The following is a 24,310-nucleotide window of genomic DNA, read 5'->3' as shown; positions in this document are numbered from 1 at the left end:
GCTGCTTCCTTCCCTTTTCTAAGTCCCCAGGGGGCTCTTCCCAGCCCTGGGGGCTGGGGGCTGGCCAGGGTTTCTCCAGCCCTATGCATCCATCTGTCCTGCCCTTCCTGTGGGCTCTTTCAGACAGCTGACCAAAGCTCACTTCTCTAAAGAGAGATTTCCACAGTCCAGGGGCCAACTGGGGAATTTCCCTCGTCTCAACCAAGGGAAGGCTGCTTGGTATGACTTGATGAGGTCAGTCTCCCAAAACAAGGCTCTCCTCCTAGTGTCCCCGCCCTGAGCTCAGCACCAGCCCCGCTACAAGGATTGTGGACTCAGTTGGGGGTGGGGAGATGGTCTTGATGGATTAGCTGCGGGAGAGGTGGGGCAGGTGTTTGCCATCCCAGCCTCAGCGGAGAGAGCCGCCTCCCCTCCACTGGCAGGTGCCCACAGAAGGTCCTTGGGTGAGGCTTGCAGTCTGGGCTGCCGGAGGACTGGGTCCTTCCCAGCGGTCCAGGGAGCTGCCCTCAGGAAAGACAGGGTCATGCTCTTCCTCTCACTTCCTCTTTTTTATACCTGTCTCCCTTCTCTCTCTCAACATTTTTCTCCCAGTTACCAGCTGCTCACTATAAACACTCGTTGCAGAAATTTTAGAAAGGAAAGTACAGAAAAGTTAATGTAGATCTGTAGTATGTTTTTGCAGTCTTTTTTTTTTTTTTTTTTTTTGGCTGGGCTGCACCACGCAGCTTGCAGGATCTTAGTTCCCCGACCAGGGATCAAACCCGTGCCCCCTGCAATGGAAGCGCAGAGTCCTAACCACTGGACTGCCAGGGAATTCCCTGTTTTTGCAGTCTTTTAACCTCTTTTTAGATATATTTAAAATGGAATAATGTAACCTTAAAATTATAAAATAATAGCAAACATTTTCATAGTGCTTACTTTGGAATAAGTATTGTTCTGAACACTTTACAAATATTAATTCATTTCTTCCATTTTGTGTGAGTTGTAAAAACCTCAGACTCTGCAGAGGGGAATTTTTTTTTAAAAATGAAAACAATTCCAAAGCCCCATACCCCATCTGAGGAAGTGCTGTTAACTTTTTGGTGTAGGCCTCTCCGGGCACGTATGCATATACGTATTGGGGTGTTTTTATTAAAATGGAGTTCTTGACATACAGTTTTATATCCTGCTTTTCTCACTTCATGGTATATTGTGGTGTTTTCACTGAGCGAGACTGGGAACACACTACTTGTGCACTCCTGTTTCTTCCCTTCGTTTTCACTTAACAGACCACACGTAATCTCCCTTCATTCCAGCCCTTCCCCTCCCCTTTGTGCTCTCAGTCCCTCCTTCCTTGTTCTTTCCCCACGTCCTCCCTGGTGACAAGCTCCTGTAGGATGCCGTGGTTCCTTCACTTCATGGCTCAACTGGCCCTCCATCTGCCCTCTGCTTTTCCCAGGGCTGGGGTCAGCCCCAGGACAGTCTGGCCAGGAGCCCTGTGGGGGGCCGTGTCTGCAGGAGCTTCCCCAGCATGGTGGTCCTGCTGTGCCCTACCTGCCCTGGGACCCAGAAGGTCCCCCTCCCCCTGCACGGCCCCAGCCTGGGCTTCAGGGCTTGTGGAGCCTCATGGTGCTGTGCCCACAGGTGCCCTTCCCCACCATGGTGGCCCTGCTATGCATGTGGTTCGGGATCTCCCTGCCCCTTGTCTACCTGGGTTACTACTTCGGCTTCCGCAAGCAGCCATATGACAACCCTGTGCGCACCAACCAGATTCCCCGGCAGATCCCTGAGCAGCGGTGGTACATGAACCGATTTGTGGGGTGAGTCTCCGGCAAGGGCCAGGCGGGGGCTTCTGGAGTAGGCAAGGCCAACGTTCCCCTGAGCCATCTCCTTGGAAAGACATGGACAGGGGTACCCTCCCCCTGTGGGGGCTATGACAGGTGCTCCTGCAGCCCCGGCTGGCTCTAGTAGACTTCCTGAAAGCTTAGCTTCACTCCAAGATAGAGAGGACCAAGTTGTAGCCAGACTCGGTGTTGGCCAGGGAAGGGGTGGAGTGGAAAGGTGCAGGGTGACAGGTAAAGACTACCTTGGACCTTGGGCAAGTCACACCACCTCTCTGTACTTCAGTTTTCCCATCTATAAAATGGGGAGAATGATGCCCACCTCTTGAGAGGCTATAATGGTACAAAAGCATGCCGAAAGATTTAGACCCACCAAACAGTGTAAGCATTCTCATTCTTGCTGGCTCAGGAGGGAGCCCGAAGCTTCCAGTGGTCCGGTCTCCCAGCAGTGTTAACCCTCCCATTCTCTGCAGCATTCTCATGGCTGGGATCCTGCCCTTTGGCGCCATGTTCATCGAGCTTTTCTTCATCTTCAGTGTGAGTACGGCTCCTGCTCCCCACCCTCCCCTTCGCCCACGCTAGCCTAGTCCCTGCCCCTCCACTTAGATGCTCTGCCTCTCACCGCCTGTGACGTTCCAGACAGACCTTTAGCCTCTCAGAGCCCCCATTCTTTGCCCTAAAATAGGGTAACAGTCCTGCCTCTCGGGACAGCTTGGAAGGTTATGTGAGATGTGCCATATGTATGGGGTCTGGTGTGGGAAGGGCTCAGTAAATAGAAGCTGCTTTGGCTGCTTTAGCAATATTGCGGTCAGTCACCACCATTATTAATATCATTGTTGCGTCTGCTTTGATTTCTGGGTCCCTACGTGTCTTTACCTAAGTTACTGAAAACTCCTAGGAAAGTGGGGGGATGATGCCTAATTCTCAGGATCTTCATGAGGCTGGAACGTGATAATGTCTATAAAAGGCACAGTGCCTGGCATTCAGGAAATGCTTGTTAACTTGTAGCTGCTGTCGTAATGATGATTACTCCTCTCCCAGGCATACCGAGATGAAAGTTGGCAGAACGGTTCTTCAGAGCCATCTAAGTCCAGCTGACCCAGCTCAGTGCCTAGCATGGAGAGAGGGTCTTGCACTAAGTCAGTGCTGGAGAAGCATCCACTCCTCTGGAGTGGCCTAGCCCGTCCCTGCTGAGACCCCCTCGCCCACCCAGCCCTGCCTAGGACGGGTTGGCTGCCTGGCCAGGGAGGCTGCATCTATTCTGTTTGTGTGACACTGGGCCGATCACCAGCCTCTCTGAACCTTGACTTCTTTGACTGTAAAATGCCATGCTTTCATAGGCTGACACGTGGTGTTGTACGTAAAGCACGTGGCACTATGCCTGGCACATGGTGAGCTGCCCCAGGCAGTGGTGGCAGCTGTGTAATTTTGATTGGGGTGGGATTCATTATTTTCCGCAAGCTGCTGAGTTCAGGCGGGGGCCACCCATCTCAGGATCAGCCATGCCCCAGCCCCTCCCTAAGAACCCTTTGCTCCAGAGAGGAGAGACCAGTCAGCCACGAGCCAGGCCCACAGGCCCCAGTGGTGTCATGATGGTGTCTCCATTCCTGCCAGTCCTGACTAAGGGATGGAGTTCCCGAGCACAAGCAGGGAATGCCAGGGGAGTGGGGGCAGGCTAGCTGAAGGCCGGCTCTGGTATATCCGCAGGCAATCTGGGAGAATCAGTTCTATTACCTTTTCGGCTTCCTGTTCCTCGTCTTCATCATCCTGGTGGTGTCCTGTTCACAAATCAGCATCGTCATGGTATACTTCCAGCTGTGTGCAGAGGTGAGGGGAATGGGGCCAGCAGTTTTGGGTGGGGGCAGCTGGGTCCAGTATTGAATTGGGTCAGTGAGGCTGTCTGGGTTTCTCATGTGGTCCTGCCTCTTCTGGCCGTGAGGTCTTGGGCAAGTACATCACTTCCCCTTGCCGAGCCTCCATTTGTTCATCTGTAGACTAGAGTTAATGATCCCTACCTCACTGCATAGTCTTGCGGGGAAGTCACCACGACCTAATGACAGTAGACTCGTCAGTACTGAGTCCACTCCAGTAGTGGTTTCTTCAACAGCTGATGCAGTTTGGGTGACCTGCCCTCTATCTGGGGACTAGCTCTTGGCGGGCCAAACAAGGGCTCTGGGACAGACAGCCTGAGCTGAAACCCTGGCTCCTCTGTTAGTAGCTCTGGATCTTGGGCAGTTGTTTAACCTCCGTGTGCCTTCTGGGCGTAACTCACAGGGCTGCTGCAAAGACTCAGTGAGCTGATTCACGTAGAGCACTTAGAACAGTATGTGGCACATGGTGAGCGTTTGCTCAAGAAATGCTAATGTTGTTAATAGTGTTCTTTTGTTGTTGCTGATTTTTTTAAATTGAGATATAATTTATAAACAGTAAAGTTCACCCTTTTTAATCTACAGTTCTGTAAGTTTTTAAAAATGCATACAGTTGTGTAACCACCATCACAGTCAAGGTATAAAAGCTTCGCCTCACCCCAAATATTACAGTTCTTACCCAGGGTCTTTAGATCCTCAGGCAGCTCTGAAACTTGGGGAAGAGGTTCTGCCTGGAGACAGCAATGACCCTTCTCTGTTTCCTCCTCAGGATTACCGCTGGTGGTGGAGGAATTTCCTAGTCTCCGGGGGATCTGCATTCTATGTCCTGGTCTATGCCATCTTTTATTTTGTTAACAAGGTACCACCCTGCATGAGGGAGCCCCCTAGCCCTTTCGGGGCAGGATTGTGGGGGGGAGGGTGCTGGGGAAAAACCCCAAGTGTCTTAAGTCTTACTTTTCTGCCAAGAATGAGGAGGACCAAAGTCATCCTAGAACTGTTCCTGCTCTTAGAACATAATCTTTTTAGGAAAGAGAGTGTGTTTGGGTGACAAAAGCCTTCAGGATAAATGACAATGAGAATGTTGTATGCAAAACCTGTGAGGTACAACCAAAGCAGAACTTAAAGGGAGTATATCACCTTACAGTGCTTTTAAGAGGAAGTAAGAGAGACTGATACAGTGTTCACCTCAAGAAGACAGGAAAAAAAAAAAAAAAGAACAGTAACTTGAAAGAATGAAAGTAAATGAGAAGAGTTAATAAAGGTAAAAGCAGAAACTGCTGAATTAGCCTTTAGCACTCAGATTTAGGAACTCGGCTATAGTCACAGAGCTCAGTGTCCCCAAAGAGTGGCGTAAGAGTACAAACAGATCCCCACAGCAGGTTTATTAGATTTGTGTGTAACACATAAACCAGATGGGCCATTGAGAGGAGTCTGGGGTCGCTCTGGTGGGCCCCATGTTACCTCTGGAGCTTACGCTGAAGACAGTTTTACCCGCTATACTTTGGGTATCCAGAACCCCAAACCGAGAAGTCCTCTGCTTATAACCAGGGTATATTCCCAAACTAGAGGCATAGGTCAGCTGGGTGAAGCTTGGAATTCCCTTTCCCAAAAATGTCAGGTTGGAAAGGACTGTCCAGATACTTGAGTGCGGTGCTCCACCCCTGCTTCCAGTTTGCTGACTGCCCTCTTCTCCAGCGATCTCAATAAGTGATCATCTAGCTCAGGGGTCAGCCAACTGTAGCCCATGGGCCAGTAGGCCTGCTTCTGTAAACAAAGTTTTATTTGGCACACAGCCATGCTTGTTCATTTACATATTGTCAAGGCTGTTTTTACACTACAATGGTAGAGTGGAGTAGTTTTGACAGAGGCCACGTGGCCTAAACTATTTATAATCTGGTCCTTTAAGAAAAAGCTTGTTGACCCCTGCTCTGGCACATCCAGCAACAGAAGACACTCCCTCCTGATGCTCCCATTCTCTTTGGATAGCTCCTGTCATTATCAAGGCCTTCCTTAAGTCACACTGAAATCTGCCTCCCTGTAAATTCCATCTTCAGACCATAGTCTTGTTCCTGGAATCCTGCAGAACAAATCTAATATCCCTTCTCTACAGCCCATATTAATCAGAACTATTTTGAATGGAAAGTGACCAAAACCAGTCCCAACTGGCTTAAGCAAAAAAGAGAATGTTTTGGCTGATATAAGTTGAATAAGAAGTTGGAGTTCTAGCTTCAGGCTTGGTTAGATCCAGCAGGTCAGATGGTATCAGGGCTCTGTGTTTATTCCTCAGCTCTGTGTGTGTTTTCTTGGCTTCAATCTGCAGGCAGGATCTTTCCACAAAGTAGAAGGATGACCAATAGCAGCCCTAGAGTCTCCTTTTCTCAGCTTTGCAGCTCTAGAACTAAAAGAACATCTTTCCTCTATCATTATGTTATAAATCCCAGGGAAGACACTTATTGGCCCAGGCTACATGCCATCCCTCACTGTTCCTCACGTCCAGTAGGATGGCATACTCTGATTGACTAGCTTAGGTTTTGTATTAGGACCGACAACCCCAGTAGGACCACAAAGTAGGGAGTGGGTACCCGAGACACCAGGAAGCAGGAAGACAGGAGCCAGCGTTGGGCAAACAAAACCTGCTACCGTAGCCGCCTACACGAGGGTCACGTCTCAGCCTCCTGCCCTTCCTGCCTCTGGCCCAGGCTTTCTTCTCTGCTCTAAAAACCTCCTCCAGTCCCAGAGCCCTGTATGTAAAATGGTGGCCTTAGCCTGTCTGAACTCTAAGGAACTTTCCAGCGCTGCCTTTTTGCCTCATCCCTTTCCTGGTTTTACCACTGGATTTACCACTGCCCTGTTTCCCCCCCTCACCTTCACCCCATCTTCAGCCGTAAGGAAGCTCATAAAAGGAGACATAGGCAGTTGAGCTGGAAAACATGGCCTTCACCCCTAGTTTGAGGACATTTGACTTCAGGGAGACGGTCTCAAACAGTGACCCTTATTGTTTTCTTCTGGGCTCCTGGCATTTTGTGGCCATGTGTCTGCCCATGAGCCCTAGAACAGGCCCCACTCAGGCCCTGGTGGGCTGGGCAGGTCTTGATACCAAGGTCCTAGATTAGTTCTACTTGGCCCAGCAAACCCCACCACACTCCAGATTCCCTAGCATCCCTGCCCAGGCCTCAGAACTCTGCAAAGGAGTTCAAATGCTCCAAGATAAAAAGCCCTGTGAGAGGGTAGCAAAAGTGACAGAGCGTGCTCAGGTGGAGAGGACTGTAGGCTGAGACAGGCTCGGGGTGGCTTTCTGTTCCTAAAGCCAGGAGCCCTGGACGCCTCTCTCCTGCCCCCACTTCCTGTGCTCCAGCACCCAGGAGTCTCACTGTACTGTTCTGGGGACTATGGAGAGTGAAGAAGTGACGGCTATGGCCATTGCTGCCTTTGTCATTCTGGTACTGGCCCCTGAGGTCAGCCCCATCTCCCAGTGAGCTCCCAGGCCCTTCCCCAGGAAGACTCCCTCTCCCTCCTACCCCCACAGGAAATGGCCTGAGTCAATGGATTTGGGCCTTGGGCTCTTAGCCCTCTAGCCCCAGGTTCAAATCCCAGCTCCTTCTGTTTCCCGGCTGTGTAACTGTGCACCATCTGTAAAGTGGGTTAATAACCTACCATAGTGGTTGTGAGCATCCAAGGCGGTGCACGGGCCCTGGTACTGATGAAGGTCCACCATGACTGTGAGACCCACCTGCCCCTCGCTGCCCACCTGGGGCAGGCCCCTTCCCCTTGCCAGTCTTCAGCTTCACCACAAGATCAGTGAGAAGGTAGGGGGACACCCAGTTGGCCACGGCAGGCTGGCACTAAGCGTGTCCCCTCTCTTCTCTCCCCGCTCGTGCCCCAGCTGGACATCGTCGAGTTCATTCCCTCTCTCCTCTACTTTGGCTACACGGCCCTCATGGTCCTGTCCTTCTGGCTTCTCACGGGCACCATCGGCTTCTATGCAGCCTACATGTTTGTCCGCAAGATCTACGCTGCTGTGAAGATAGACTGACGGGGGTGGACCGTGGCCTGGCCCACTCCATCCACGGACAGGAAGCCACCCCGCGTGGGGAACTGCAGGCACGTAAAATAAAATAACTCCTGCTCGTTTGGAATGTAACTCCTGGCACAGTGTTCCTGGATCCTGGGGCTGCATAGGGGGCGGGAGGGCCTATAGATAAATCTTGCATTTTTCTTCATCATCTTATTCCAGTTCTGTGGGGGATGAGTTTTTTGTGGGTTGTTTTTCTTCAGTGCTAAGAAAGATCCCTCCAGCAGGAACTCTCAGACCTGTTTGTTCAGGTTTATTTTTGGTTTGGAGTTTTTTCCTTAGTTTTTTTTAACAAATGGATCCAGGATGGATAAACCCATCAAGACACTGGGTTCTGGTCACTGTCTCCACCTCAGTTCCTCAGGGCTGTTGGCCACCCCACGACTAACTGGAAGAGGAAACGCCGGGCCTTCCAGGGCTTCAGCGAGATTTCTGAGCCTCTCGCTGCCCGTCCTCGCCATTGATGCCGCGACAAAGCACAGCTCAGCCTGGACACGCATCCTCGGTGCCAACCAGCCTCTTCCAGCCCCTTTTCCTCCCTCTTCTCTCCTCCCCAGCCTCCTCCCAGGGCTGCTCGAGGCGGGGCTTCCCGCCAGGCCTCCGGTCATCTTGTCACTGGGAGCAAGCCCAGGTCTTGGTTGCTACAAGGAAATCCCCTGGAAGTACTGGGCACCAAATGCCCCAGGACAGCAGGAGTTGCCCCTGCTCAGAGCAGTGAGAGTTTGCTGGACCGGAGGAGAGACTTGCAATGAACCGTCTTCGTGCCAAGAAACCCTGGATCCAGGGCCAAGTGTTTCCAGAGCCAAACCAAGCATCCATGTGTGTGTGTCTGGGCTGAGGGTCCTCACCCCACAGGATGCTCCTCAGCCCCTACCTTGTGGGGGTTGCTGCTCTTTGCAGAGTGTGCTAGGGTGGGCCTTCTCCTCCATTTCCAGGGCAGAACAAGGCCTGGAGACCGCAGATCCCCTCCTTTAGGTGGCTGGGAAGAGGCGCTCTCCCTGACCTCTCCCAGCCTTCGTGCCCATACACAGCTCTTTTAGCCAGACCCCTCCCCTCCGCCTCCTGTCTGAGTTCCTGCCTCCTTTGAGGAACACCCAGAACACTGGTTGCGAGAAGGAAGATGGAAATTAAGTTCTGTCATTCCTTCCCCGAGTCCCAGGAATAGGCAAGGAGCCTAAGTTAGAAAGAGGAGCTGACGTTCAGGCCTGGGTCCCCTGTCAGCGCCCACTCCTCCTAACCCATGCCCCGCCCCCGTGCGTGTCACACACGTCTGCTCTTAAGCTGCAAGAGACCAAACCCACCCTGGGGTTAGGGTTCAAGTAGCAGCCACTCACCCGTGCTACAGCCCCTTGAGGAAGCCCACCACAAGACAAAGCTCAGGATGCTGGCTGAGCTAGGAACACACCACCCTCCCCGCCGCCCCTCCCCCCACACTCTCCCAGCAGCCCTCACCAGCTCCACCAGTCAAACCGGTGATCCTCTCAACCTTGCCTCACAGCGACTCCGCGGTGCCAAGCGGCGTCCACCAAGAATCAGGTTGGAGGAAAGGGAACCCAAGCAGTAGAGTATGATAATGGAGTCTTGTTCATTCGAACGTTGGAGTTTTTCCCTAAAAGATTCTCTTTTGGGGGGAGTGGGGAAACGGACTCCTCGTAAAGGGTTCAAACAGCATCGATTTTTCTGACTTTTTAAATCATCATCACCATTATTTTTAATTAAAATATGCCTGTATGCCTTTTTTTGGTCCAGTTGTAAATAAATATGTCATTGTCCTGTTGTCATGTCTCTTGAATCTCTTCAAGGGTTACGGGTCTGAGGTGAGACAAATTCCCCAAATGTGTTGAGCTGAGTGGTTTCCCTCAAAGCTCAGTCTCATGTCAGGCTTTCTAGGGCCCAGGCCACTGCTCTTCCCCTGCCTGGTGCTTCTTCGTAGCCTCTGCCATCTGCTTAGCCCCTCGATACTGAATCGCTAAGCATGCCCCTCTGGTCGCACAAGTAGGAGATGGTAATCATGTGTGAGCTTTGGTAGCAGTGAGACCTGGTTTTTAAATGATTCCCAGCTCCAATGTTCTGCTGCTAACTCACTTCGCCTCTCTGTCATGTAAGACACCTACACCTACCATAATTTGTTTATCTACTTATCTATTGACAGACATTTGTGTCTCAAGTTTTTGGCTATTACAGATAAAATTGCTGTGGGCTTCCCTGGTGGCGCAGTGGTTGAGAGTCCGCCTGCTGATGCAGGGGACGTGGGTTCGTGCCCCGGTCCGGGAAGATCCCACATGCCGCGGAGCGGCTGGGCTCGTGAGCCATGGCCGTTGAGCCTGCGCGTCCGGAGCCTGTGCTCCGCAATGGGAGAGGCCACAACAGTGAGAGGCCCGCGTACCGCAAAAAAAAAAAAAAAAAAAAATTGCTGTGAATAAGTGAAGCATTGAAATGGCTGGATCATGTGATCGTGGTAATGTTTAAGCTAAACTGCCAAGCTCTTTTCCAAGGTGGTTGTATCTATAATTTCACATTCCCATCAGCAGTATATAAGAGTTCCAGTTGCTCCACGTTCTGACACTTCCTGTGCTTAATCTTTTTAATTTCAGCCATTCTAACAGGTGCAAAATAATGTCTCACTGTGATTTCAATTTACATATCCGTAGTGACAACTTTTATTGAGCATCTTTTCATGTGCTTATCTGTCATCCATATATCTTCTTTGATGAAGTGTCTGTTCAAATCCTTTGCCCATTTTTTAATGAGTTGCTTGTTTTGTTTTGTTTTGTTTTTGCGGTACGCGGGCCTCTCACTGTTGTGGCCTCTCCCGTTGCGGAGCACAGGCTCCGGCCGCGCAGGCTCAGCGGCCATGGCTCACGGGCCCAGCCGCTCCGCGGCATGTGGGATCTTCCCGGACCGGGGCACGAACCCGTGTCCCCTGCATCGGCAGGCGGACTCTCAACCACTGCGCCACCAGGGAAGCCCGAGTTGCTTGTTTTTTGAAATTAAGTTTTGAGAGTTCTTTATGGATTCTGCATACAAGTCCTTTATCAGATATATGCTTTGCAAAGATTTTCTCCCAGTTTGTGGCTTGTGGTTTCCTTCTCTTAATAGTGTCTTTTAAAGAGCAGAAATTTTTAATTTTGAAAGAGTCCAATTATCAATTCGTTCTTTCATGGATTGGGGTTAGGGTGTCATATCTAAGACATCTTTGCCTAACTCAGGGTTACAGTGATTTTTCTCCTATGTTTTCTTTAAGAACTTTCATAGTTTTAGGTTTTGTGTTTAGATCTGTGATCCATTTTGAGGCAATTTTAGTATAGGTGCAACATATGGATCTCAGTTCTTTCTTTCTTTTTTTTTTTTTTTTTACCATTTCTTGAAAAGCTTATCTTTTCTCTTTGTGTCTTTGACAAAAATCAGTTGCCCACCTGTGTGTGGATTTATTTCTGGAATTTCCATTCTGTTCCATTGTTCTGTCCATTTTTATGCCAGTGCCACACTTTATTTATTACTGTAGCTTTATAATAATCCTTAGAATCAGGTGTTGTTAGCCCTCCAATTTTGTTCTTTTTCAGCATTTCGAGGCCCTTTGATTTCCATATGAATTTTAAAATCATCTTGTCACTTTCCACAAAAACACCTGCTGTAATTTCTTTTTTTTTTTTAATTATTTATTTAGACTGCGCTGGGTCTTAGCTGCAGCTCACAGGATCTTTGTTTAGTTGTGGCATGTGGACTCCTAGCTGCAGCATGCATGCGGGATCTAGTTCCCTGACCAGGGATCGAACCCGGGCCCCCTGTATTGGGAGCTAGGAGTCTTACCCACTGGACCACCAGGGAAGTCCACATTTGCTGTAATTTCAATTGAGATTCTGTTAAATCTATAGATCAATTTGGGAAGAACTGACATCTTAATGTTGAGTCTTCTGACCTGTGAACAACTTATATCTCTCTGTTTAATTTCTCTCAACCATATTTTGCAGTCTTCAGTGTATAGGTCTTTCACAGCTTTTTGCCAGATTTATTCCTAAGTATTTCATACTTTTGATGCCATTAAAAATGGTGTTTTTAATTTCTAATTTTTTCATTGCTAGCAATAGAAATATAATTGAGTTTTGGTTTTGGCTGCACTGGGTCTTTGTTGCTGCGCACGGGCTTTCTCTATTTGTGGCAAGCAGGGACTACTCTTTGTTGTGGTGCGCAGGCTTCTCATTATGGTGGCTTCTCTTGTGGAGCATGGGCTCTAGGCGCGCGGGCTTCAGTAGTTGTGGCACATGGGCTCAGTAGTTGTGGCTCACGGCTCTAGAGCGCAGGCTCAGTAGTTGTGTTGCACGGGCTTAGTTGCTCCGCGGCATGTGGGATCTTCCCGGACCAGGGCTCGAACCCGTGTCCGCTGCATTGTCAGGCGGATTCTTAACCACTGTGCCACCAGGGAAGCCCCACAACTGAGTTTTATATATTGATCTTATATCCTAAAACCTTGCTAAATTCACGTATTAGTTCTAGTAGCTGTTTTTTTTGGGGGGGGGTTGTTTGTTTTCTTTGTTTTGTCTTTTGTATATTCCTTCAGAATTCTACATAGATGATCATGTTGTCTTGCACTGGCTACAGCCTCAAATACAGTGCTGAATGGTGCGAGTGGACATCTCTCTTTAATTTGCTCTCTTCTGGTTTCTTAAGGTGGAAGCTGAGGTCATTTATTTGAGGTCTTTTTTTTTTTTTCTAAAATAGGTGTTCATAAATTTCTTCCTAAATACTGCTTTAGCAAGATCCCAGAAATACTGATATGTTGTGTGTTCATTGTCATTCAGTCCAAGATACTTTCTAATTTCCATTTGATTACTTGTTTGATTCATGGTTATTTAGAAGTATGTTATTTAGTGTCCAAATATTGGGGGATTTTTTTCCAAGGATATTTCTGTTATTGATTTCTAATTTAATTCTATTGTGGACAGAGACAATAATGGGCAGAGACTTTATATGACTTGAATTCTTTTGAATTTATTGAGACTTGTTTTATGGCCCAAAATATGGTCTGTCTTGGTAAATATTCCACGTACACTTGAAAGGAATGAGTATTCAGCTGTTTTTGAGTGGAGTGTTATATAAATGTCAATTAGGTCAAGTTGGTTGATAGTGTTGTTCAAGTCTATGATGTGCTTGCTTATTTTCTGCCTGCTTGTTTTACCAGTGATTGAGAGAGGAGTATTGAAATCTCTAACTGTAATTGTAGATTTGTATATTTCTCCTTGCAGTTCTATTTTTGCTATATGTATTTTGAAACTCTGTTAGGTTCATATTGTTCTTTGGATGAATTTATCCCCAGAAATCTACTTTGGTATTAATACAGCCAATCCCACTTTCTTTTAACTAATGTTAGCAAAGTATGTCTTTTTTTTTTTTTTTTTTTTGCGGTACGCGGGCCTCTCACTGTTGTGGCCTCTCCCGTTGCGGAGCACAGGCTCCGGACGCGCAGGCTCAGCGGCCATGGCTCACAGGCCCAGCCGCTCCGCAGCATGTGGGATCCTCCCGGACCAGGGCACGAACCCGTGTCCCCTGCATCGGCAGGCGGACTCTCAACCACTGCGCCACCAGGGAAGCCCAGCACAGTATGTCTTTTTCCATTCTTTTACTTTTAGCCTATTTGTATTTTTATATTTAAAGTGTGTTTCTTATAGGCAGCATATAGTTTGGTTTTGCTTTTTATCCAGTCTTACAATCTCTGCTTTTTAATTGGAGTGTTTAAATCATTTACATTTAATATGATTCTTTCTTTCATCTTTTCTTTTTCTTTCTTTGTTGCTTGCTTGCTTGCTTGCTATGTTGGGTCTTTGTTGCTGCGCACAGGCTTTCTCTCTTTGTGGCAAACAGGGGCTACTCTTTGTTGAGGTGCATGGGCTTCTCATTGCGGTGGCTTCTCTTGTTGTGGAACACAGGCTGTAGGTGTGCGAGCTTCAGGAGTTGTGGCACACGGGCTTCGTTGCTCTGCGGCATGTGGGTTCTTCCCAGACTAGGGCTCGAACCTGTGTCCCCTCCACTGGCAGGCGGATTCTTAACCACTGCACCACGAGGGAAGTCCCTAATACGATTCTTGATTTGGCTAAGTTTAAGTCCTTCATCTTGCCATTTGTTTGCTATTTTCCCCATTTGTTGTTTCCTTTTTTCCTCTTTTTCTGCCTTCTTTTGGACAAATTAAGTATGCTTTGCATTTTAATTTCCTTCATGGGCTTATTGACTGTAACTTTTTTTTTGATATTTCAGTAATTACTTTAGGGTTTCTAGTGTATATCTTTAACTTGTCACAGTCTACCTTCAAGTGATATTATACCACTTCACATACAGTATAAGAACCATACAATAGTATACTTCCATTTCTCCATTACCAGCCTTTATATTTCAATTGTCACTCCTTTTTTACTTTTACATATGTTATAAACCCCACAATATACTGTTGCTATTTTTATTTAAACAGTTGTCTTTTTTTTAACAGTTGTCTTTTAAGAGCTTAAGTAATAAGAAAAAAATCTTACGTATGTACCCAGGTAGTTATTATTTCCAGTGGTCTTCATTCCTTTGTGTAGACCCAAATTTCCATCTGGTACGACTTTCCATCTGCCTAAAAGACATCCTTTAATATCCTTTAATATTTCTTGTAGTGAGGATCTGCTGCTGATGAATTCTTTCAGCTTTTTTTTTTTTTTTTCACCACATGGCATGCAGGACCTTAGTTTCCCAACCAAGGATCAAGCCTTGCCCCCTGCAGTGGAAGCATGGAGTCTTAACCACTAGACCACCAGGGAAGTCCCCTTTCAGTTTTTGTATGTCCAAAATGTTTCAATTTTAGCTTTGTGATTGAAAGATATTTTTGCTGGGTATAGAATTCTATGTTGACAAGTTTTTTTGTTTGCTAGTACTTTAAAGATGTTAGTCTACTGTCTTACTGCTTGTGTTGCTTCCAACAACAGAGCTGATATCCTTCTCTTTGTTCCCTCTGTATGTAACAGGTCTTTTCTCTATGACTGCCTTTACTATGTCAGTGGTTTCTGAGCTATTTGATTATGGATGCCTTGGTATAGTTTTCTTCATATTTCTTATGTTTAGGGTACATTGAGCTTCTTAGAACTGTGCATTTATTGTTTTCAGTAAGATTGGAAAGTTTTTAGGTCACTATTTCTTCAAATATTTTTTCTCCCCCCCCCACTTTCCTCTGTGATTCTGATTACCCATAGGTTAGACTACTTGAAGTTGTTTCACCACTGATGTCCCATCCACTGATGCTCATTTCATTGATTCTTTTTTCTGTGTTTCACTTTGGATAGTTTCTATTACTGTTCCTTTAAATTCACTAATCTTGTACCATGTCTACTCTGCCACTAATCCAGTGGTTTTCATCTCAGACATTGTCTTTTTCACCTCTAGCAATTTGACTTAGGTCTTTTTTTTTTATATATTCCATATTTCTACCTGACTTTTTATTGTGTAAAATATACATAAAATTTACCACTTTAACTGTTTTAAAGTGTACAATTCAGAAGCATTAAGTAGACTCACAAATTGTGCAACATAATTTGTGCAACAAATGTGTGGTCACCAGCCATCTCCAGAACTTTTTCATCATCCCAAACTGAAACTCTGTTTATGCCTTAAACACTAACTCCCCGTTCTTTTCTCCCCCCCAGCCCCTGGTAACCACTATTCTACTTTCTGCCTCTATGAACTTGACTACTCTAGTGGGATCAGGACATATTTGTCCTTTTGTGTCTGGCTTATTTTACTTACTATGTCTTCAAGGTTCATTCACATTGTAGCATCTGTCAGAATTTCACTCCTTTAAGGTTTAATATCCCATTGTATGTATATACTACATTTTGCTTATCCATTAACCCACCAGTGGACATTTGGGTTGTTTTTACCTTTTGGCTATTGTGGATAATGCTGCTGTAAACATTGGTGTACAAATATCTGTTCAAGTCCCTGCTTTCAGTTATTTGGGGTATATACCTAGGAGTGGAACTGCTGGATCTTATGGTAATTTTATGTTTAGTTTTTTTGAGAAGCCACCATCCTGTTATCCACAGTGGCTGTATCATTTACATTCCCACCAGCTATGCATGAAAATTTCAGTTTCTTTACATCCTCACCAATACTTGTTGTTTTCTGTTTTTTGAAAATACCCATCCTGGGACTTCCCTGGTGGTGCAGTGGTTAAGAATCTGCCTGCCAATGCAGGGGACATGGGTTCGAGCCCTGGTCCGGGAAGATCCCACATGCTGTGGAGTAACTAAGTCCGCATGCCACAACTACTGAGCCTGCACTCTAGAGCCCACGAGCCACAACTACTGAGCCCGTGTGCCACAACTACTGAAGCCCACGCACCTAGAGCCCATGCTCTGCAACAAGCCACCGTGATGAGAAGCCCACGCACTGCAACAAAGAGTGGCCCCCACTTGCTGCAACTAGAGAAAGCCCGCGCACAGCAATGAAGACCCAATGCAACCATAAATAAATAAATAAATAAATAAATTTTTTTAAAAAGAAAATACCCATCAATCCTAGTGAATGTGAAGTGGTATCTCATGTTTTTGATTTGCATTTACCTAATAATTAGTGATGTTGAGCATCTTTTCAGTGCTTATTGGCTATTTGTATATCTTCTTTGGAGAAATGTCTATTTAGGTCCTTTACCCATTTAAAAATTTTTTTTTTAATTTTTTTATTATTTTAAAATATTTATTTATTTTGGCTGCACCAGGTCTAGTTGTGGCTTGTGTTAGGTTAGGGTTACCTGAACCCGTGTCCCCTGGATTAGCAGGTGGATTCTTAACCACTGCGCCAGGAGAGAAGCCTCTATCTGCTCATTTTAACATCTATTTCAGTTGTGGGTTGGTTTTCATTGCTTATTTTCCTCATTGTGGATCATATCGCCTGCCACTTTATAGGCTTGATGGTCTTTGATTGAATGCCAGATGTTGTGAGTTTCACCTTGTTAAGGGCTGGATATTTTTGTAATCCTGTAAATCCTCTTGAGCTTCATTCTGGGACAGTTAAGTTACTTGGAAACAGTTTAATCCTTTTGGGTCTTACTCATAGATTTTTTAGGCAATTTCAGAGCAGTGCTTTCTCTAGGGCTAATTATTGGCCACTATCGAGGCAAGACCTTTCTGAGTATTCTCCCGTATATACCATGACATTCTCCCCAGTGCCATGGCTGGTGGGAATAGACACTATTCCCCACTCATGTGAGCACTAAGGACTATTCCCTTTCATTCTTCCTGTTGGTTCTTTACTTGGCCTCAGGTAGTTTCCTCGCACACTTGTGCTGATCAGTATGCTGATGAATACTTCAGGGGACCCTATGCAGATCTCCAGGGGTTTCTCCTTGTGCAGCTCTCTCTGGCTCTCTGGTATTCTGAGAACTCTCTCTCTCTCTCTCTCTCGTCCCCCCTCCCCTTCTCTCCCCCTTTTTCTTTTTACCTTTTAATCCCCTTTACCCACTTCTCCCACCCCCTGCACCTCTGGCAACAACCAATCTGTTCTCTGTATTTATGAGTTTGTTTTTCTTTTTTTAGATTCCACCTACAAGAGAGATCAAATGGTATTTGTCTTTCTCTGACTTATTTCACTTAGCATAATGTCCTCAGTGTCCAACCATATGGTTGCAAATGGTGAGATTTCATTTTTTATGGCTGGATAATATTCCATTGTGTATATATACCACAATTTCTTCATCTTTTCATCCATCGATGGACACTTAGGTTGTTTCCATATCTTGGCTATTGTAAATAATGCTGCAGGGAACATAGGGGTGCATCTTTTTGAGTTGGTGTTTTCATTTTCTTTAGATAAATACCCAGAAGTAGAACTGCTGGATCATATGGTAGTTCTATTTTTCATTTTTTGAGGAACCTCCGTATTGTTTTCCATAGTGGCTGCACCAATTTACATTCCTACCAGCAGTGCACAACGTTTCCCTTTTCTCCACATCCTCACCAATATTTCTTGGCTTTTTGATAATAGCCATTCTAACAGGTGTGAAGTGAGATCTCATTGTCGTTTTTGACTTGCATATTCCTGATGATTAAGGATATTGAGCATCTTTTCATGTACCTGTTGGCCGTCTGTTTGTCTTCTTTGGAAAAATGTCCGTTCGGATCTTTTGCCCATTTCTGAACTCTTGTTACATTGGTCTCCAGACTCTCGGCACCATCTCAGGGAGTGTACTCGGCTCTACTTCAGTCCCCCTCCTTATGCTGCAGCCTGAAAACTCTCTCAAGGCAGTGAGCTAGGCAGTCATAGGACTTACCTCACTTGTTTCCCATCTGCCTGGGATTACTGTCCTTTATTGATCAATGTCCAAAGCCTTGAAAACCACTGTTTCATATATTTTGTTTAGTTTTACTGGTAGTTTCAGGTGGGAGGATAAATCTTACCTGTTATTTCATCTTGGCTAAAAACAGAAGTCTCTGCTGCTCCCTTTTTTAACCTGTAAGATCACGGGGTCCCTGAAGGGCTGTGTGAGTCCTGTTACATGAAAGGATCACTCATGGTAGCTGCTCAAGCAGTTACTCCCTCCTCACCCATGAATGGTGAGTCTAAGGGGCCTAATTCCTAGCAATCTAAGTTTGGCAGTGACTTGGCTGCACCTAAGAACGCTCTAGGCCCAGAAACTGTGCAGTTGAACCTGTGCTAGCCCAGAAGTCAGCCCCCCCTAACCCTGAGGGCCACTGCAGGGTGAAAGTGCCATCTAGGGGGTCCCACAGGAGAGCTGAACTATAACTGTAGCTCCTAGAGATGACAGTCTTAACCATCCCACTGGGCATTGTGGACAGACATCCAGTTTACCCCTGATGTTTGGTCCAAGCAAGTCATGGTACCATGCTCCACCTCACCAATAACTGATTCAAGAGCAGACATGTTACCCAGTTCTAGCCGATTAGATGCAGAACCCAGAAAGTCTAAAGTGGCTTCTGGGAAAGTTTTCTTCCATTCTAAGCAAGTCATGGGAAGACAGAGTCTGCCTTCTCTGGAGTTGCCATATCCCAAAGTTACCCTTGGAACTACTGCTACCATCTTGGTACCAACCCGAGAATGGAACCAACAGGAAGGATGGCAGATCAGGGAAGAAGGCCCAAGTCTTTGAAGACATCATTGAGCTGCTGAATCAAACAGCCCCAAAGCCCATCTGACCTCTGGATGTTCACGTAAGGGGAAAAAATCTCTTGTTTAAGTCAATTACGAGTTTCTGTTAGATGCAACCAAAAGCATTGTCACTGAGCCTGCCACCTGGAGGGCTGGAGGCTTATGGGGAGGGGGAGACACCTGAAGGGACTTTTTCCTCCTGCTAAAGAATATCCAAGGTTTCCTTTAGGTGAGAAACTCGGGCTGAGAGCCATGAAAAGATGTGTCCAAGGCCACACAGTGGGGAATCAAGAGCATGCCGGCCTATCAGCCTTCCGGCTAGTGCCTGCTCCACCCCAGCCCCTGCCCTTGAGGTCCTGAGTCAGCTCTGATGGTGGGGCCTGTGAGGTGGGAGCCTCGAAGTTCACTGGCCCAAGTTAGCATTTAGTTCTCCCTCTAAGCAAAGGCAAGCAGATATCAGAGATACTTGAATCTTTGTGCTGAAATCATGTCCTTGGAAGAAAATATCAAAGTCCCCCAAGCTGTAATCAGGGCGGTTATAGGTAACAACTAATTGCTATAGTTTCTAGACAGGTTCATTCTGATTGAAAAGAACTTGTCCAAAGTTCCTTCCCAAGACAACAGAACAGGGCAGACCTCTGAGAGCATAGGCTCGTGTCTGTCACACCAGAGCAGGAAGACCCTCCTCGCCCTGAACTCCTTCCTCCACCCTTGGAGCATGTGTAAGCCAGGCGGCCATATCTCTGTAGGAGGGACCAGGAATGGGCCCAGAGACATCACCTCAACTCCAGAGAGTGCCTGGAAAATGGCTACCTCGGGCCATACAGAGTTTCTGTCCTTAGAGATCGTCTTCCCCTTGCCCACCTGTGAGAGCCTCCTGAACCTCGAGGGTGTGAAGCATTCATTCCTCAAAGAGTTCCTGAGCCCCCAACTGTGCCAGGTGCTATTCTAGGTGAGGGGTATTCAGCAGTGAATAAGACAAAGTCCCCATGAGTGCAGAGGAAACGGCAGATCAATAAATCAATATGCAGTCTAACGTAAGGGGTTGTCAGTGCTATAACAAAATTCAAATCAGAGAACCTGGAGGAAGCCTGTCAGGGTGTTTTTCGGAAAGGGTGGTCACAGACGGCCTCCCTCAGGAGGTGAAACTGTAACAGATGAGCTGAGAAACCTTAATGAATCGAGGAGTCGGCCGTGCAGATATCAAGAGAAGAAGGTTCCAGGTGAGGGTATAGTGCAAGCAAAGTTTTGAGCCAGGTTTGAAGACTAACAGGAGTTTGGTGTCACTGGAAGGCGATCTGGAGGGAGAGGCGGAGGAGATGAAGTTGGAGAGGTGATAAGGTCAGATCCTGAGGGTCTTGCAGGCCACAAGGAGCACGTTGGCTTTCCCTTTTGTGTGCAATTGGAGCCGTTGGAGGGTTTGGAGCAGAGGAAAGACATGACCCGACGTAGGTTTAAAGAACCACTCTGGCTGCTGTATCCATGTGAGCTCCCTGTACACAGTAGGTGTTCACTAAATGTCAGGGGTTATCATCACTGTTTTCAGGCTCTTGAGCTCATCGAGAGCAGAAACCTGAATAGAGTCATCTTGTGCCCCCAACACCCGGTACAGAGGACGCTAAGATGCGTGGATAAACAAATGACTCGGGACCCGAATAAATGAACAAGCAGGAGTGGGTTCTGAGGACGAGACTCAGGCCCCAGAAGAGCGCCAAGGCCCCCCGCCGAGGCCAGTCACGGCATGAAGGAAGTGTGCTGTTGGCCATGCAGCAGAAAGATCAAGTGAGCACCTGTCTGGGTAAGCACCACTGTCGAAGGCCTAAGGACGTGTAGGATGCAGCTGGGCCCCAATTTGGGCTGCAGGAGCCAAAGTGCACCTGCCAAACACCAGGCGCAGGGCAGGCAAACCACATGGGCACTGGCTTTCAGGATCGCCAGGCTGCCTCCACTTCACGCTCACCCTGATTCCCCTGGGAGCATCTGGGACAGCACAAAAGAGAACCCCAGAGGGTGCAGCCCAGCCAGGCACTGGCGTGCCAATTTTGGGTTCTCAGTCTACTTGGGAGGTGGCAGAGATTCTTGTGGGCTAGGGCAATCATGGAGGGCTTCCTGGAAGAGCTGCAGCCTGGACAGAAGGAAAAGATTCACACTGAAGGTAATGGAGAACGGGAGTTGCAGACACTGACCCCTGCCTTGCCTCCAGCTGCCCCATGAGCTCTCCCACCTCTGAACCACATCTGATACTCCTCCCCTCTATCTACAGGACAAGGCTTTGGCTTTGCATTCAGAGGTCCTATTTCCAGAAAATGGCCTGAACCTACCCATCTAGCCTTGCCTCTTCCAAGCAGCCACGCGCAGGGCACATGTTGTGCCCTAAACACATCATGCATTTTCTATCCCAGCGCCTGTGGTCAACACTGCTCTGTCAGGAATTTCCTTTTTCAGGCCCACTTTCTAAACTACCGCCCATTTTTCAAAGCCCAGCTCCAGCGTCCTGGCTTCAGAGAAGTCTCCACCCTCTGATCCCACATCATACACAGCTGGGAAGAGCTGTATGCCAAGCTGGACTTAGCTGGGTTCTGTCTCTTTGGGGTGACTGTTATGTACCAGTTAGGCCTCTTGTCCTGGTGTAATTATTAGTAGCGTCCCTTTCACTCCCAGACGTGTTCTAGCTAAAGACAAATTACATGGTCACCCTTCACTGTCCCACTTCTCTGCCCAACTGAAATCCTTTGGGCAGCAACCATGTTGGCAGGGCAGAGCACGATACTCTGACACAGTTGGCTAAAGTCATTCATTTCACACAACTAACTTTTGAGGTGCACGTGGGGCAAAGCAGCAGACTGAGAGGTCCCTGTCCTCCTGACACATGTTAGATGGGAGAGGAAAAGAAGAAAACGAAGATCACTTCAGAGTTACAAGTGCCATGGAGGCAATCAGGAAGAGAAGGGGAGAAGCAATGCCGAGGGGCAGAGAATGACTTTAGACAGGCTGGGCAGGAAGGGCCTCGGAAGAAGCGTTTGGGGCCAGAAAAGCAAGTGTGAAACCCCCGAGGTTGCAATGTGCTTAGTGTGTTTAAGGAGCAGCTTAGAGGCGAGCATGGGGGAAGTGAAGGGAGATCAAGGGGAGATGTTGGCAGGGACCAGAAAATGCTGGAATCTGTCAGCCACAATAAGGAATTAGGATTTTTTTTCTGCCAATGGAGGGTTTTGGATGGGGGAGTAACATGATCTGAGGAGGTTTTTTTTGCCCCAGACTGAAAAGTTTTTATGTTTTCAACAAGCAATAGAAGACAAAGTGCCATGAATCCTCTTCTCATTGGACAAAGCCACCTCATGACTGTTTCTCTGTCTAGAAGCAGTGATGTCAGTTACAGCGATGTCATTACAACACCGCCACTGGGACACAGGTCATCAAGACCATCAGGGTTACAGATTTCTTTTCGGAGGTTATCCTCACAGAATATGGTAACAATTTCTAGGCTTAAGTCCGACAAAACAACCTTATTCTAACTACTTCTAAGTTCAGAGTTATATTAACAGCCACAACAACTTAATAACAATCATGAATAGCCACATAAGTTTCCAAATGGTGTAGAAAAACTACACTGATATTCTTGGTAAATGTTCTCAGCTAAAAGCAACAAGCAGGCCTGGAGAGCTCAATTTCCCCAGTGGATGGAAATGGAGAAGGGGATGCATCGGGGCTGACATAAAAGCAGCGAAATGAGGGACTTCCCTGGTGGCCCAGTGGTTAGGACTCCATGCTTCCACTGCAGGGGGCATGGGTTCGACCCCTGGTTGGGGAACTAAGATCCTGCATACCGCACGACCAAAACAAAACAAAACAAAAACAAACAAAGCAGCGAAATGAAAAACAGAGCATTAACTTTCTACATACCCAAAGTCATACCTGGATTGAGGGAACCTCTAAAATGGTAGTGTTCTGTTATGAGTTCTTCTAATTTAAAGAGATGTCACCAGAAAACTACTAGAGCTAATCAATGAATTTGGTAAAGTTGCAGCATACAAAATTAATACACAGAAATCTCTTGCATTCCTGTACACTAACAATGAAAGGGCAGAAAGAGAAATTAAGGAAACAATCCCATTTACCACTGCAACAAAAAGAATAAAATACCTAGGAATAAACCTACCTAAGGAGGCAAAAGACCTGTATGCAGAAAACTATAAGACACTCTTGAAAGAAATCAAAGAAGACACAAACAGATGGAAAGATATACCATGTTCTTGGATTGGAAAAATCAATACTGTGAAAACGACTATACTACCCAAAGAAATCTACAGATTCAATACAATCCCTATCAAATTACCAATGTCATCTTTCACAGAATTAGAACAAAGCCCAGAGACAGGGGCTTCCCTGGTGGTGCAGCAGTTAAGAATCTGCCTGCCAATGCAGGGGACACAGGTTCGAGCCCTGGTCTGGGAAGATCCCACATGCCACGGAGCAACTAAGCCCGTGTGCCACAACTACTGAGCCTGCGCTCTAGAGCCCACATGCCACAACTACTGAGCCCACGTGCCACAACTACTGAAGCCCACGCGCCTAGAGCCTGTGTTCCGCAACAAGAGAAGCCACCAAAATGAGAAGCCCACGCACCGCAACGAAGAGTAGCCCCCACTCACCGCAACTAAAAGAAAGCCCGCACGCAGCAACGAGGACTCAATGCAGCCCAAATTAATAATAAATAAATTAATTAATTTTTTAAAAAAGCCCAGAGATAAATCCACACTAGAGAGCTACATGTAAAAAAATGAAATTAGAACACTCCCTAACACCATACTCAAAAATAAACTCAGGGCTTCCCTGGTGGTGCAGTGGTTGAGAGTCCGCCTACCGATGCAGGGGACATGGGTTCGTGCTCCGGTCCGGGAAGATCCCACATGCCGCGGAGCGGCTGGGCCCGTGAGCCATGGCCGCTGAGCCTGCGCGGCCGGAGCCTGTGCTCCGCAACGGGAGAGGCCACGGCAGTGAGAGGCCTGCGTACCGCAAAAAAAAAAAACACCTCAAAATGGGTTAAAGACCTAAATGTAAGGCCAGACACTATAAAACTCTTAGAGGAAAACACAGGCAGAACACTCTTCGACATAAATCACAGCAACATCTTTATTGACTCACCTCCTAGAGTAATTAAACAAAATTAAAAATTAAAACAAAATTAAACAAATGGGACCTAATGAAACTTAAAAGCTTTGCACAGCAAAGGAAACCATAAACAAGACGAAAAGACAACCCTCAGAATGGGAGAAAATATTTGCAAATGAAGCAACTGACAAAGGATTAAACTCCAAAATATACAAGCAGTTCATGCAGCTCAACATCAAAAAAGCAAACAACCCAATCAAAAAATGTGCAGAAGACCTAACAAACACATGAAAAGATGCTCAACATCACTAATT

The 24,310-nt window shown here is 46.9% G+C and overlaps 1 protein-coding gene across 1 annotated transcript in view; it reads left to right on the top strand.

The window, feature by feature from the left end:
• Nucleotides 1-9,536, top strand: part of TM9SF4 (transmembrane 9 superfamily member 4) — a 57,243-nt gene extending 47,707 nt beyond the window's left edge. Inside the window, exons 14-18 of the mRNA XM_081257389.1 lie at nucleotides 1,624-1,799; nucleotides 2,294-2,357; nucleotides 3,528-3,647; nucleotides 4,458-4,547; nucleotides 7,572-9,536. Of these exons, the coding sequence (XP_081113515.1) occupies nucleotides 1,624-1,799; nucleotides 2,294-2,357; nucleotides 3,528-3,647; nucleotides 4,458-4,547; nucleotides 7,572-7,721 (600 nt within the window). The 3' untranslated portion in view covers nucleotides 7,722-9,536. The remainder of the gene's footprint in view (nucleotides 1-1,623; nucleotides 1,800-2,293; nucleotides 2,358-3,527; nucleotides 3,648-4,457; nucleotides 4,548-7,571) is intronic.
• Nucleotides 9,537-24,310: the final 14,774 nt, after the last annotated feature.

The sequence above is a fragment of the Mesoplodon bidens genome, assembly GCF_964165515.1.
Source record: "Mesoplodon bidens genome assembly, chromosome: 15".
Classification (NCBI taxonomy): Eukaryota; Metazoa; Chordata; class Mammalia; order Artiodactyla; family Ziphiidae; genus Mesoplodon; species Mesoplodon bidens.
This window is presented reverse-complemented; position numbering and strand designations above follow the sequence as displayed.